This window comes from Nomascus leucogenys, chromosome 21 (assembly GCF_006542625.1).
Source record: "Nomascus leucogenys isolate Asia chromosome 21, Asia_NLE_v1, whole genome shotgun sequence".
Classification (NCBI taxonomy): domain Eukaryota; kingdom Metazoa; phylum Chordata; class Mammalia; order Primates; family Hylobatidae; genus Nomascus; species Nomascus leucogenys.
Window position 1 is genome coordinate 7209595 of NC_044401.1, and position 16975 is coordinate 7226569.

A 16975-nucleotide genomic window follows, 5' to 3' on the forward strand; every position below is an offset into this window, starting at 1 on the left:
TGTCTCACCCAGTCTAGAGTCTCCAGGCAACTTTTGAGCCTCTAGATCTTCACTTTCTCAGACATTTCTACTTCCATCATAATAACACTTCCACATCTCTCTCATCTTCCATCTCTTATACACACAGTTCTCTGATTTCCAGGGGGAGCAATAAAAGCTAATGGAAAAAAGGGGATGATTTCAGAAATATGGTGGAGTAGGAAGCACCAGGAATCTGTTTCCCCAGCTAGACACAATTGCACTGGCAGAGTCTGCCTGATGTAATTATTTTGGAACTCTGGAATCTATTGAAAGCTTGCGACTTCCAGGAGAAGGCTTGGATGGTAAATTAAGTTTATTTTAGTCATGTCAGCTCTTAGCATAACAGCAATTACCCATTCTCCACTTCCAGCAATGTGGCATACAGCTGTGTCTGAATTCTTGGAGCAGCTTGCAGGAGCCAGAGTGGGCAAAAAGAACCTTGTCCTCCAAATAGAGGGGAACTATGGTCTGATTATTGATTGCTCCTTCTGATCACAGAGATTCAGACAAAGGAGTATGCTACCATGGTTGTTGCACCTCCCCCACTGTTATAAGCCCCTCCCTGTCTGGCTGTAGTAACTTCAAGAAGATTTAGAGCCAGGTGCAGTGGCTCATGCCTGTAATCCCAACACTTTGGGAGGCCAAGGTGGGCAGATCACCTGAGGTCAGGAGTTCAAGATCAGCCTCAACAACATGGAGAAACCCTGTCTCTACTAAAAATACAAAATTAACCGGGCATGGTGGCACATGCCTGTAATCCCAGCTACTTGGGAAGCTGAGGCAGGAGAATCGCTTCCATTTTTTAAAAATCTACCTTTATTTTTCTATTTCCCCCTTTTGGAAGTCAGACATTAAAGACTAGGACATTAAAAAACAATGCATATACAGGGAAAATTAGAAAGTGACTGCACTTACCTAGGGAAAGGTGCAGGTTTAGAAAAGAAACCTTAAATTTGCACATCAGGCTGATCCTTGACACAGAAACAGCACGTAACATTTTTTAAAAGTAGTAAACAAAACACTAACAAAAAAATATGCAAGCCCTGGAGAAGAGGGAGAATCTGATTTACAGAGTTACCACATTATTCACTTCAAATGTCTGTTTTTCAACAAAAATTACAAAACACCAGCCTGGGCAACATTGTGAGACTCCACCTCTGTAAATAAATAAATAAAATAACATTTTCCAGGCATGGTAGGCCTGTAGTCCTAGCTACTCAGGAGGCTGAGGGAGGAAGATTGCTTGAGCCCAGGAGTTTGAGGTTACAGTGAGCTATGATCTTGCCACTGCACACTAGCCTGGGTGACAGACCAAGCCCTTGTCTTTAAAAAGGAAAAATTATAAGGCACATGAAGAAACAGAAAAGTATGACGCATTCAAATTTTTTTTAATTAATCAACCAAAACTCTTCCTGGAAGACTCTCAGTGGCAGATCTACTAGACAAAGACTTTAAAACACCTAACTGAAAGTCTCAAAGAACTAAAAGAAGATGTGGGAAAAGTCAAGAAAACAACCTATGAATAAAATGGAAATATTAGTGAAGAGATAGAAACACTAAAAAGAAACCAAAAAGAAATTCTGAAGCTGAAAATATAATAACTAAAATATTATACTTCACTAGAGAGATTTAAAGGCAGATTTAAGCAGGCAAGAAAGAATCAGCAAACTTGCACATACGATAAAAATTATCAGTCTGAGGAACAAAAAGAAAAACAATTGAAGAAAAGTGAACAGAGCCCAAAAGACATATGGGACACCATCAAGTGAACCAACTAACACACTGTGACAGTACCAGAAAGAGAAGGGCTAGATAAAGGGTAAGGAGAATATTTGAAGAAATAATGGCTGAAAAGTTTCTAAATCTGATGAAAGACATAAATATAAACATCCAAGAAGCACAATGAACTTCAAGATGAACCCACACCAAGACTCATTATAATCAAACTTCTGAAATATACGGAGAATTATGAAAGCAGTAAAAAAAAGAAGTGATTCATCACATACAAGGGATCTTTGGTAAGAATATTAACAAATTTCTCATGAGAAACTTTGGCCCATCAGGTAGTGGGACAATGTATTCAAAATGCTAAAAGAAAAAAATACCTGTCAATCAAGAATTTTATATCAGTACAATTGTCCTTCAAAAGTGAAGGAGGTCGGGTGCAGTGGCTCACATGCATAATCCCAACATTTTGGGAGGCCAGGGTGGGCAGATCACTTGAATTCAGGAGTTCGAGGCCAGCCTGGCCAACATGGTGATACCCTGTCTTTACTAAAAATGCAAAATATTAGCCAGATATGGTGGCATGCACCTGTAGTCCCAGCCACTTGGGGGACTGAAGCAGGAAAAGGAGAACACAAGACATTGCCAGATAAACAAAAGCTGAGGAGCTCATTACCACATTACCACTAGACCTTCCCTGCAAGAAATATTCAAGGGAGTCCTACAAGGTGAAATGAAAGGACATTAGACAGTAACTTGAAGCTGTATGAAGAAACAAAGAGCTCAATAAATGCAAGGACCTTTATAAAAGCTAGTAGTATTTTGCTATCTACATAATTTAAGAGACTAATACATTTATAAGAAAACAATCATTAGTCTAAAAGCTAACATTGTTGTAACTTTGGTTTGTGGCTCCATGTTTTGTTTTTTATATAATTTAAGAGACTAATGCATTTAAAATAATTATTAGTTTATGTTTGGGGTCCACACAATATATAAAGGTATAATTTTATGACATCAACAACCAAAAAGGGTGAAGAAAGAATAGTAGAGGACCAGATATTTTATGTTATTGAAGTTAAACTGGTATAAACTCCAATTAGAGTATTATAACTTTAGAATGTTTAATGTAATCTCCATTGTAACCAAAAAGAAATAGTTAAGGAATATAAACAAAAGGAAATAAGCAAGGAGTTTAAACGTTTCACCACAAAATATCAACTAAACACACACAAAAAAGAGTCATGCAGAGTGAGATGTGGGAAAGCTATAAGGCATATAGAAAACAAATAGCAAACAACAGAAGTAAGTCCTTCTTTATCAGTAATTTCTTTAAATGTAAATGGATTAAGCTACCCAATCAAAAAGCAGAGATCAGCAGAATGGATAAAAAACACATGATTGCTGGATATACTGTCTGCAAGAAACTAACTTTAGATCCAAAGACACACACAAAAATAATAAAAATAAAAATAATAAAAAAGAAAAAAGAAAAAGATACAATAGGTTGAAAGTGAAAAGATGGAAAAGGATATTTCATGCAAATAGTAACCAAAAGAGAGCAGGAATGGCTAGACAAATATCAGACAAAAATGAATTTAAGTCAAAAAATTATGAAATAAAAAAGGGTGTTATATATTAATAAAATATTTAATACAACAAGAAAATAGAGCAATTTTAAATATTAACACGCCTCATAGCAGACGATCAAAATACATGAAGCAAAAACTGGTAGAATTAAAGGGAAAAATATACAATTCTACATTCATAGTTGGAAACTTTAACATTCCGCCTTCAATCATGGATAGAACCACCAGACAGAAAATAAGTAAGAAAATAGAGGATATAGACAACACAATAAACCCACTAGACCTAAAAGACATATACAGAACACTCTAGCCAACAACAATAATATGCACATTCTTTTCAAGTGCACATGGGACATTTTCCAGGATGGGCCATATGTTAGGCCACAGATTGTGTCTCAATAGATTTTAAAAGACAAATATCATACAAAGTCTTCCCCGATCACAATGGGAGGAAATTAGAAATCAATAACAGAGTAAAACTGGAAAATTCACAAATTTGTGGAAATTAAACAATACACTTTTAAACAATCAGTGGATCAAAGAATAAATTACAATGGAGACATAATGATCTTGAGGATGTGGAGAAATTGGAACACTCATGCACTATTGATGGGAATGTAAAATGATACAGCTGCTGTGGAAAACAATATGGTAGTATCTCAAAAAATTAGAAACAGAATTACCATATGAACTAGCAACTCCATTTCTGGATATACATCCAAAAGAGCTGAAAACAGGATCTCAAAGAGATATCTGAACACCTATGTTCATAGCAGTGTTATGCACAATAGCTCAAATTTGAAAGTAATTTAAGCATCATCCACAGATGAACAGATAAGCAAAATATGGTACAATTGAATATTATTCAGCCTTGAAAAGAAAGCAAATTCTGACATATACCTTGGATATGGAACCTAACCTCTCTAAGCCTCTGTATCAGTTTGCTAGGGATGCCATAACAAAATTCCACAGGCTAGGTGAATTAAACAAGAGAAATTTATTTTTGCACAGTTTTGAAGCATAGAAGTCCAAAATCAACAGGGTGGCAGATTTGGTTTCTCCTGCAAGACCCCTCTCCTTGGCTTGCAGACAGATGCCATCTTCCTGTGTCCTTTCCTCTATGTGCACATTTCTGGTGTCTCTTCTTTTTCTTATAAGGAAAAGAGTCATATTGGATTAGGGCATACCCTCCAGGCCCCATTTTAACTTAATTCACACTTCAGAGATCTTACATCCAAATACAGTCATGTTCTAAGATTAGGGCTTCAACACATGAATTTTGGAATGACACAAATTAGTCCATAACAGCCTCTATAAAAATGGTATCATGAAGATTGATGTAACAAACAAACAAGAATATAATTTACAGAATGATTTCTAAATCATCTAAATGATTTCTAAATATAATTATATACAAATGTATTGTTATTATTATTGTCACAATTATTGTTCTCTCTGATATATTATCAGTCTTCTAGGAAGTTTAAATTTTCTACCTTTATCATAGTGGTTAAGAGAATTAGGATGTTTAGATCCAAATCCTGGGTCAGCCACTTGTTGGCTGTGTGACTTTCAGACATTATACTAACCTCTCTAAGCTTTAATTTTCCTATCCATAAATTAAGGATGGTAAAAAATAGTACCTGCCTTGTAGGGTTGTTCAAAGGATTAAAAGGAGCAATGCATTAAAGTGACTGGCTAAAAGTACATGCTCAATAAATGATGGTTATCAATAGCAGTATTTAGACCTTGTTGATGCTGCTGCCTTCTTTCTCAGCCAGCAGAGGTCTCCATCATAGTCAAACGAGAACTAGCTTCTCCATGACCGCACTGCAGTTGCCAAGCACATCCATTGTTGGCAGAGAAAACAGCCCGAGAATTACCACACTGCCTAAACAGAGGAGAAAAAAAAGAGAGAGAGAACAGGAAATGGTTAGGATTCCACAGTAAAATGTAAGATGAACAGGTGACCATAAGTTAGGATTGTTTATGTTCTACTACTGACTTTCACTGATATTGTCCTTGGTTGCATCTCACTTTAGCTTGTTCTAAACCAGTTTTTTAAAAGATATATATGTATATATCACAGAGAAGCAGTAAGAATGAATTGGCAAATATTCGTGAAGTCCTCTGAAAACAAGAAGTGCTGCTAAGTAAACATTTAACATTTCTTACAGTATTAAGCTTATTTCATCTTTATTGCCAGTTATACGCCATGCCTCAGTTTTGCTACCTTTGTAATATGTTTCCTTTAACCTTCTTTTCCCAGACAGGCTTACACCTCCAAGTTCAATTATCCTGTCAATTGTGTTTTAAATTGTACTGATTTCCATTAACCAATTGTGGTATCAATTTGATGATCTGTTCCTTCTTCTGAACTAATCATCTTTACACCCACCAAAATCTGCAAAGGCAATTAAACTGAGGAAGGTGAGAGTTATTCAAGAGAAATTAAAGCATAAAGGTAAAAACAGTGGAAAAACTAAGATTTAAAAGAGCACTGAGGAGAAAATATACATGTACTAAAAAGCACAGTACCCGAGCAGATAGAGACAAAGAGGAAAAGAGGAGAGCGAGGTAGAAAACGGATCGTGCTTATGCCTACTCCATCTCTCTTTCAGCACCAAGGACAGAACCTCTGAGCGGCTGACCCAAGCAATGCTCAGTTTAGGGTCCCTCCCAAATCCTCTACAGAAAACGGATACATTCGAAAGCAGCTATGAAACATGCACTAAGGTCTAATAGGGAAACTGGAAAAGCAGCACTCAAGTAATTTCACCTTAGAGGCAAAAATGGGTGATTTCTTTCTGTTCATTTCATAGTTTCTGAGTCCTGAGAAAGGGAAAGTTTGCTTTGCTTGGGTATGTCTGCTGTCAGTAAATGGCTGCAGGAGCCGAAGTGGTAAACTCCTCGGTCTCCAGAAATCAGAAGAAAATTTTAGGGTAAGTAATTTTTCTTTTCATTTCTAATTTAGTACATAGTATTTTCCTCAAGGTTATTTAATCAGCTTGGGGTTCTGTGGATTTCTAAAAATATGCATTAAAACTCAATATCCACTCTTGTTTAAAAACCAAAGCCCTGAGGAAATGGTTTTCCTTTTCTTCTAAGTGGTTGGACAGCAGAAACCTTTTATATTCCTTTTTCTTTTATTTTTCCCCCCAAAAACTGTATCCTTGTGGGCTCTAGAAGCTATATCAAGGAAGAATTAAAAGATAGAAAACAAAAAGCTGTTATTATTTCTAGGATTTGTATGGAAGCTGATTGTATTCCTCTTAAGGATTTTACTTAATTGTAAGGGTCTGTTATTTTAAACTCCTCAATTCAGCACCCTGGCAATTCAGAGCTGAAGGTTTGGAGAGGCACTATTTTCAATGGTCTATTTAAAGTCAGGCTGTTTCTAAGTCAGAATCCAATTATTCCCAGCAGAGATATGTAGTACTTGAGATGATGATTGTGTATGTTTCCTTTGATGATGGTATATGATTTTTAGGGTATTGTTGTTATTTAATTGTGAGACTTCCATTACTTGCTGTAGCTTACCGGGGCAACAGAAGTCATTGCAATTAGGTATTTGTTCCAGTTCATGCGTTTAGTTTAATTGAATACCATCAAAATGCATGCATGAATAATAATGCAGCAATAGCAAAGTGAAACTTGGATTCTAAACTCATTGTGCATGACTATTTCACTTTATAGGTGAAGCCTTTTGCTTACTGATACTAAAAGGTCTGTAAAATATCTGTCCTTAGGTAAGAGTGAAGAACCACTGCTTGACATGGCATTGGGATCTCTTACAGTCAAGGAGAAGTAGAGACAATGTGAGAAAGATTCTTACTCGGGCACTCATTTATCTGTAGTTGAATATTTTCAAGGGTCTGTATGGCTAGCAGTCAGCAAGGGTATTGAGCAAGGAAAATACTGACAGTATCCAAATGGGTGCCTAATATTAAAGCATCCATACAGAAGGCTGTTTATTATGGAATATGCATTAAAGTAAATACTGAACAGTTTCTACTCAATATCAGATTTAATTTCTAATGCATTGAAGTTTGTCATCAATTAATATTTGCTTATTGATTGATTGATTTGCTGAGTTCCCAATTTTATCTCTGATCAGAATGGTAGGATGCTCAGTCTTTACAGGTTGTGATGGAAAGTGAGTATGCTCTGCTTTACTAGTCAGGTTTAATGAGGGGAAAAAACTGTTATCTTACCTACTGGACCTCAGTAACCAGCAGTAGTTTTTCTCTGTACATTTACCAACAATGTAAATGTGCCCAAATACATAAATATGCTATGTATTGCAATGCATTTGTGAATCTTTTTTAGGAAAATAGACAGCAATTTGCAAGAAGAAAGTAACATAGAAATGCTAAAGACTATCTCTAATAATAATAACAATGTAACTCCCACTGGCTCTATGAGTAGTGTGCACCTGCATTACTTCACCAAGCCTAGTCAGATGATGTGCATAAGATACTCTGAACAAGTGAGATTTTAAAATTAGTACCCATTTCACATTTGTCTGCCTCACCCCAAAAAGTGGCATAGTTAAGTGGCATAGTTAAGAACATGAGCTCTGGAATCAGACAAATCTTGGGTTGAATCAACTCCATCATTTACTGGTTTGTGATCTCAGCAAGATATTTAACCTCTCTGTGACTCATCTTTTTTATCTAGAAAACTTGATATGATAATAGTGCTTACCTTCTTCATCAGGTTGTTGTGAGGTTGAATGATGATAATGCTTATAAATTTTAGCTGTAATTATGAATTTTATCAGGCAATATAGCAAGTCCAAATTATAGCCCAGACCAGAAAAGCTCTGGTGACTGGTGGTCAGGAGTCGTCTGAGTAAAAGATTAGATGTAGCAACAGCCAGAGATCTGTGAAATGAGTGAAGATGTGGTCATGGAACCTGTTACTGAAGTGTTTTGTTCTGGGTTGAGTAAAATCCATCTCAACTTGGAAATGACAGTTTTGTGGGGTTTTTTTTTCTTTGAGATAGGATCTTGCTCTGTCACCCAGGCTGGAGTGCAGTGGCACAATTATAGCTCACTGCAGCCTCTAACTCCTGGACTCAAGCAATCTTCCTGCCTCAGCCTTTGGAGTAGCTGGGAATACAGGTACATGGCATCACACGCAGCTAATTTTCTTTTATTTTATTTTTACCTATGATGGAATCTCACTATGTTGCCCAGGCTGGTCTCAAACTCCTGGCCTCAAGTGATCCTTCCACCTCAGCCTCCCAAAGTGCTGGGATTACAGGAATGAGCCCCCAAGCAGGGCTGGGAATGACTAACATCAACTTCCATGCCCAGCATAGACACATTAGATAATTGTGAGTTTGGGATTTAAGAATGCCTGAGATAAAGCTTGGTTCAAATCAGCCCCTTACACATTGTGTAATCTTGAGAGAGTAATTAAATCTCTCTCAGTTTTTTTAATCCATAAAAGAAATCAGTCATTATCCACCTTTAGGGCTGCTATAAGTATTAAATGCATGTAAAGTACTCGTACCCGACACACAGTAGTAGCCCAGATGTAGATGTCTTCATCTTCATTTGTTCTCTTACAGAAAGAGAACAAATAATTAAAACTCTGTAAGTCTTAATGAGGTGCTAAGGAGGCACCCCACGAATGTTTCAGGCAGACTGGGGGATGTTTTTATTCAGCACTGGGGGACTGAACATCAGCAAAGCATGACAAATGTCATAACTGATGGGGACCTGACCAGTCCCTGTTCCCCTGCCTTTTTAAATAGGGTATGCACTCACTCTAAGAGATGCCAGAACAAACTATAATGACCAAGATAAATCAATACTTTGTAAGGCATTTAAAAGCTCATTAAAATGTGTAAGTAGTGTTGTATGTAATGAATCTTAAAAGACTGAAGCCAAGAGTAATCTTCTATTTCTCTGCCTTCTCTATTCTTTTACCTCCTATCCACTTTTAACTCCTAACACTGTTTGCTGAGGTCACCATGAATGTCATCATTTCCAAGTTCACTAGATACTTTACAATTGTAGCTTATTTAACTCTTCACCTATTCCCACTTTCCTCTGAACAATAAAAGCAACTATATTTCTAGTGCTATGTGCCAGATATTATGCTAGAGTAACGATTCTTCATGGGGAGAGCAATTTGCCTCCACCCCGCTCCAGGATATTTGGCAACATCTAGAAGCATTTTTTATTGTCCCAACTTGTGGGGAGGGGTATGCTACTGGCATCTAGTGGGTATATGTAAAGGATGCTGTTAAACACCCCACAGTGCACAGGACAACCTCCTCAACAAAGAATTATTCAGCCCTAATTTTCAGTAGTGCCAAACTTCAGGTATATAATCTCATTTAATCTTCATAATAACCTTATAGAGTGGATATGATTATCTCCATTTTGCTGATGAGGAAACCAGCCTATCATTGTGAATTACTTAGAGAGTGATTGAGTTAATGAATTCTCTAGGCTCTTTGCTTCTTCCTACCTGAGACCTGTTTCCTATCTGTTAGCATATCTAACAGAGGGGAAAAGAAAGAAGAAAGCCCAGCTCAGTTCTGTGTTATATAAGCAACTCTGGTTTGAAAAAAAAAAAAAATCGAATCAGGGAGGAAGTTGAAACAATTAGCTGAGAGATAGAGAGTAATCTAGCATCTCACTCATCTTTGCTTTCATCTCCCACATTCACAACTCATCAGAAACTACCTGAACAATCACAGTTTAACCCACTTGCTGCTATAAAGGATCTAAGATCAGATGTGGAAAAAATAAATAAGAAATCAGAAATCTATGCAACTGTGATTCCAACATCAGGCATTGATTTTCAGAGTTGAGGGTTTCCCTTCATATAATTAGCCACTGGCATTCAGCTATACTATTTTTAGGTAGCTGTCAAACCTCTTGGCAGAGTAAAAAGTCCGGCAAAAGGGTAACAAATATCCTAAGGTTTTATGCCTCCCTCTTATGTGGCAGGTGAGAGGAGGCTAAGACATTATTCACCAATTGCAGACCCCAGAAAAGAGGGATTCTGGCCACTGTGTTCCAAAGTGGTCCAGTTGTGAAAGAGAAGACATTTGGGCCTGAGCCTGCCTTAAAAGTGGAAATATCCTTGAACAATCAGAAAGCATTGTATTTTTCCAAAAGCTCTTGGCAGCAGCGGTGCTATCTCCAGGGTAGCGGCTGCCCTCCTCTGAATAATGAGAAAATTATAATTATTATCAAGAATTATTATTATGTTTTAAAATACATTGAGTGCAAACAGTGTGCCAAGATAAAGGACAATTTTTTTAAACAATTCTCTAAATTCATTCCAAGTTTGTCACTCTTTCCCAATTATTTGTTCATTTTAACTCTTTCACATTTCAGGCTGAAACACTTCAAAGTGAGGTACAAAATGACCACCATGATTAGGCCGGTCTCCTAATCAAGGGAGAGCTACAGATACCTGGCTTGAGGGCAAATTCTGGCCACCAAGCCAGCCTCTACTTTTGCCAGGGTCTGAAGAGAGAGTTCCCATAAAGGTCCATATGTACCATGTTTAAATATTTTAAAGTTGTAACCAACAAACCATCGAGTAAAATGTTTCATCTTCCCACCTTGACAAATACACCTTCGTAACAACATGGAAGGCCAAGTTTGAATTTAAGATTCCTGGACCCTTCAAAATTCCATACAAAATGTGACCATACAGGAGAAGCTGGGCCCCCACCCCTAATCTGCCTCAGGGACCCTGGCCTCTTCTCTCCCAACTTCAGGCTACATAGAATCTATTTGTCTGAGCTCTAACTGAAAGCCACTGCTTGGCCCCAGGAACTCTACACATTTATGGCATAGTCTCCCCTCAGAGTGACAGATTTAGAATGAGGCCCATGCTGTCTTGGAAACAGGCTCTGAGCAGTTGGGTAGAGAATTCCCTGAGTGTGGTCTAGACAGGGTTGTAAACTTAGTGGACCTTCTCCTTGGCACTGTGGGAGGTTACAACATCATCCTGTAGGGGCTAGAGGCATAACCAGCAGAAGATGCCTTAGTCCTTTTGGGCTGCTATCACAAAATACCATAAACTGAGTAGCTTATAAACAACAGATATTTATTTTTCATAGTTCTGAAGGCTGGGAAGTCCAAGATCAAGGCACCAGAAGATTCAGCGTCTGGTGAGGGCCTGCTTTCTGGTTCATAGATGGTTGTGTTTTCACTATGTCCTCCCTTGGTGAAAGAGATTAGCTAGCTCTCTGGGTCTCTTTTATAAAAGCACTAATCTTATTCATGAGGGCTCTGTCCTTATAACCTAATCACCTCTTACAGACCCCCACCTCCTAATACCATCATATTGGGAATTAGGATTTCTACATATGAATTTAGGGACACAAACACTTAGACCATAGCAGAAGACCAGAGTGGGCTCCTCTGTAGCACAGAGCTTGGGGCAAGAGTCATTTTTGCTTGGGTTTCAGGGTTACACCGTAAGTCTCAGGCCTTATGTCTTCCCCTAGCCTTCCAGAACTGTGAGAGAATAAATTTCTGCTCTTTATAAATTAACCAGACTCAGGTGTTCTGTTATAGCAACCCAAAATGGACTAAGATAGATGGGTTTCATTATTCCCAAGTGTTACATGGGAAGAATCTGGAGCTCAGAGAGGTAAAGTAATATGCATAAGGTCCCAGACTTAGTAAGCAGCAGAGCTGGGATTGTAATCCTGCAACAGCTTCCCGTCTCACTCAGAGTCCAAGCATGGTACTTTCAATAGCCCTGCACAATCTCTCTACCTCACACCCTCCTATTCTACTCCTGCCTCACTTGGCTCCAGCCTCACCAGACTCCCTCCTATGACTTCTATGTGCTAGCCCTTCCTGCTGGCACCTGCTGTTCTCACTGCTCAGACTGCTATCCCATCTGATAACTGCATGATCTGCTTCCTGATCTCCTCCAGGTCTCGACTCAATTGCTGATTTCTCCATGAGGAGTTCCTGATTATACTCAGATACTCACTCACATACGCACAATCTTCACTCATTACTTACCCGCCTCTCTGATTTGTCTCCAATATACATGTCATTATTGAACACACCACATCTTTTATTTATCTTGTTCATTATGTCTTCTCCTCTAGAATGGGAGCTTCAAAGGGGAGGAATTAAGATTTTATCTGTTTTGTTCATTGCCGTATCTCCAACTCTCACAATGGTGCCTACTATATAGAAAATACTCAATAAATATGTGTTGATGCAATAAATAAAAAAATGTAACTAAGCAACCAGGCCCCAAAGAGTCTGATTTTATTAATATTGTTTTCTGTCTCCTCACAGGAAGCCCCTTGGCATCACGCACCTCCCTCTGGGCTATGGCACCTCTGAGCCAGCTGAGTGGCCACCTGAACTACACCTGTGGGGCAGAGAACTCAACAGGTGCCAGCCAGGCCCGCCCACATGCCTACTATGCCCTCTCCTACTGTGCGCTCATCCTGGCCATCGTCTTTGGCAATGGCCTGGTGTGCATGGCTGTACTGAAGGAGCGGGCCCTGCAGACTACCACCAACTACTTAGTAGTGAGCCTGGCTGTGGCAGACTTGCTGGTGGCCACCTTGGTGATGCCCTGGGTGGTATACCTGGAGGTGAGTAGACTTCAGGCGCATGCTGTCTTTATGACTGTGCTAGTATTTGTCTTCCCTGAGTTCCGGCCTTCAGGGCTCAAAAGACTCTCCAAACAGTCAGGAACTGAGGAAGGAAGGAGAGCTCTCATTATCCCTTTAATGAGAGTGTTAAAGCTCTGGAAAACAGCCGCTATCCCGTCTCTCACCCACATCAGAACCAAGGAGCTGAGAATGATTCTGTTCATGGGTCTCCAGTGTTCAGGTGACTGGATTTGAGTGATGGGACTCTTCCTAACATGGCCTAGAGTTTATTCTCTGTGCCAGACATGTCTCAATGACATGGTGGGCTGGGTGAGGCAGTCCAGAAGGCCTCTTCACCAGTGCTCAATGTATATGAGGGTGAGGGTGTGCAGGAGGGATGTGAGGCCAGGAAGAAAAAAGGAATTATAGAAAAAAAAATTAGTGAATGTAGGGAAAGATAGAAAGAATGACCAGCAAACAGATCAGACTTCTTTCGATGGCTCAGTCCCTCTTTGCTCTTTCCTCCTGGGTACCAGCTCTCCATAGACTCTGCTACCAAAAGAACAGACAAAACCCTCAAGTGTATATTTCCATGTGTCCATGAACAGTACAGAGCCTTTGCCAGACAGATAGTGCAGCAGATCCTGGTGAATTCTTTTGGGGAGAAACATTTATTAAATTTGAAAGTATTTTCAATTGGGAGTGCAAAACAGAGCCGGGGGTGGTCAAGACAAAACACCCATTTGCTAACAAGGAAATCAGGGTGACCATTATCTGTCCAAGAAACAGATATTCTTACCAGGAAAACATGCAATTACTTAAGATATTTTTTTTAAAAAAAACCTGAGTATACTATTAATATTTCTCCTCTGCACTGTGTGTCATTTTAAAGAGGTATCCAATGAAGGATCAAAATGATGCTATGATTAAGAGAAATTAAGATTCATCAAATTAATTTCTCAGTTAATATTGATAGTAAAAGTGACAGTTAATTAAGTATGACATATCACGGGAAAGTAAAAACCTTGTACATAGACTGCCTGTGCTAATACTTTTGTTAAAGAATGGCTGGGAACTAAAATTAGACTTAAGATCTCAAGGGGGAGACATAAAGAGAGAAAAAAAGAAAATAGAGAAATAAAAGGAAAAGAAGAAAAACAACTAGGCTGGGTAGATCTAAAGGCTAAGGGAATACTTGAGGAAAAAAATATGTATTTATTCTTCCCAGTTAGGATAATCCTAGTTGGGAGGGTGAAGGGTCTTATAATTATCTTGATTTTTCTGTCAACCCAATTAGTCTGAGTCAACCTTGAAGTCAGAGACTAGATCTTTACTCTTCATCTCCTATAGCCTAAACATACTACCTGGCACACAATACATGCTAACTGCTACCACATTTGATACATGAATGATGAAATGAATCTTCTCTGTAATGTATGCATTATATGGGCTATTCCTGCTAATACCATCTGCCTCTCTAGCTATTGTTACAGTCAGACTTTTTGGGGAGAGGACTTTTGGGGACGAGCTATTTGTTATTTTACATCCAACAATAATGAGCCCGAAAAAATTTCGAAGCATGTGATATTTCTGTTCAAGAATGAGGCACTTTAGGTGCAACCATCGAATATGAATTGGTCAATAACTCATAGCACTGTCATCATCCTCCTAAAATGTTTTTGTCCATTTCTATGTGTTCCAAGGATTCTTAAGTCCTCCAGAAGGATGACTGTCAGAAAGAAACGTAGGCAGTGGACCTTCACTCTAATGAGCATTTTTATTCCCTCTAAGATAAAACCAGGCTTTTGGTGTCTGTAACAAAGCCACTCAGGGGCATTTGTTGGCTATGTATTTGTGATTATTTCTAGGACTCTGGTTGGGCCATACTGGAAAACATCTGTTTCTACTGGTTTAGGAGATGGACATTGTGACTTTTCCACACTAGAAACCCATGGCACCCCTTCTAGCCACACCTTCTGATATAGTGGTGCTCCTATTCTACTGCTGAGCATAGAAGGGCAGCTGAGACTACAGAAAATGACACGAAATCTTGCCAAAGGCCTTAAAGAAATCACTGTAGTAGTACCTATAGGTTTTCCTCCATGAGAACAGCTCTGGTGAAGTTCTTGGTTTCTCCCCATAAAAACCATAATACTATGCCCTCTGTCCAACAGGTTATTTCATGCAGGTATTCAGTGATCAGGATCATAATTTTCACATTTGATCTTAACCAAAAAGCTGAGAAGCAATAAGAGCATGATTTTTAAAATCTACATTCACATAAGGAAGATTCAGGGGAGCAGAGACATCTCCTCACTGGCTTTAGGGCCTCTTTTTGGTCTTACCAACTTGCTTCAAGACACTGACTGGGTCTTGAAGCAAGTTGGTAAGACCAAAAAGAGGCCCTAAAGCCAGTAAAGGATACAGAGGACCAAGTCTCTCTATCTTACATCAGTCTATACTTTTCTTAATCTCAAATGTTTTCCAATCTTTCCTTAGAGGCAGATGAGGCACCTTAATGAAAGAAAAGAGCACTTTGAGCCCTTAAAATATGGGCTATGAATACATAAATCCATGTGCCTCAAGAAGAAGCAAAGTATTATTCTCACTAACTTGTCCTAATGATAGTGCAGTTTGAGTAGCTACTCTAGTAATTACTTAATTATACCGAAGAGCTCCCTTTGGAAAAGAAAAGGGTGCAATGTTGATCATCGAGACTGCTGTAGGCTTGAGGGCCCCCAGGAAGATAAGATATACATGAGAAGAACACCATTTTTGGATCCAAAAGATTCACCAAATTCATAGCCACATGTGCTTTGATTTGAACACATCCACCTTCTTCGAAGGAAAATTGGCTCATTTTGGCAGACACCAGTATTTATGAGGTAGGAATGTTTGGGCTGTAAATATTGGAAACCTTGATTAGTTGTGGTTTAATTACATTTAATGTTTTTCAAATAACCAGAATTCTGGAGGAAAAGAATTATTGTGTTGGTTCAGCTGCCCCATGGTGTCATCACAGACCAGACTTTTCCATCCTTCCTCTTCACCATCCTTGGCAAGCTGGCTTAGTTCTTTATGTTGCCATGGCTCCCTAGCACCATGGCAGTATTCAAAAATAGGATGGGTAAGGACAGCAGGAAATGAGAGAGAGAGAGAGAGAGAGCATGCACTTTCCCTGTAGTAGCTTAATGCATGTTTCTAAGAGATTTCACATAAGCTTAATTGGCCAGAACTTAGTCATGAGGCCACCTTTAGCTGCAAAGGAAGCTAAAAAAGAAAAAATGAAAACGTGTATTTTATTCATAAAAGATGTAGGGGTGGGGAATTGCTCTGACGTAGGCAATAAAGTATCACATTGCCTTTACTGGAATTCACTGGAATGAATGTCATTTCAACACAGTGTCATGCTGTGAGAGAAAGACTCAGAACTTGGAGTCAGAAGACATGGATTTAAGTGCATAAAATGGAGGTGACAACAACATTTTCCATCCTGAGCTGATGTTAGACTCAGCTGTCATCAACCGATAGGGTATTTTGATAACCAAAACTTTTGATCTATAAATATCCCACTTAAGACACTTTTAATTATAACTTTAAAAAACCTAACTCCAATTGGCTTAAATGAAAAAACAAAATGCATTGGCTGTCATACCAGGAACTTTATAAAGTCCTCTGGTAGGGTGGGCTGCAGGCACAGTTCCATCAGGGCACCAGCTCCATTTACCTACAATTCTCTCAGCTCTGCCTTTTTCCATATACTGACCTTACCTTCAGGCAACAGGCTAAGCTATAGGTCTCACGTGTCCACACCGCACCATTCACAGCAAGAGAGAAAATTCTTTTCTCAGGATTTCTAGTAGAAGTATCAAGATGTGCTCTGATTGGACTGGCTTATGGCACATGAGTTCCAGCTTGAAAAATTGATTTAACATAGGTTATATGTTTCTTCCTTGGATACTGCCTAGTGATCTAATAGATTCCCAGTGGAATCTAGGGACTATTTATTGGAAAGATAGAAGAAGATAGTCAG

The 16975-nt window shown here is 38.8% G+C and overlaps 1 protein-coding gene across 3 annotated transcripts in view; it reads left to right on the plus strand.

Annotated features, from left to right (window-relative positions):
- Positions 1-16975, plus strand: part of DRD3 (dopamine receptor D3) — a 67672-nt gene that overhangs the window by 12173 nt on the left and 38524 nt on the right. Inside the window, exons 1-3 of one of the 3 annotated variants that reach the window (XM_003261834.3) lie at positions 6158-6277; positions 8914-9191; positions 12638-12942. In XM_003261834.3, coding sequence (XP_003261882.1) covers positions 12673-12942 — 270 coding nt within the window. In that variant the 5' untranslated portion in view covers positions 6158-6277; positions 8914-9191; positions 12638-12672. Of the gene's footprint in view, positions 1-5795; positions 6278-8913; positions 9192-12637; positions 12943-16975 lie in introns of those variants that run through there. The other 2 variants (XM_003261833.2, XM_012500998.2) reach the window with 2 other exon arrangements.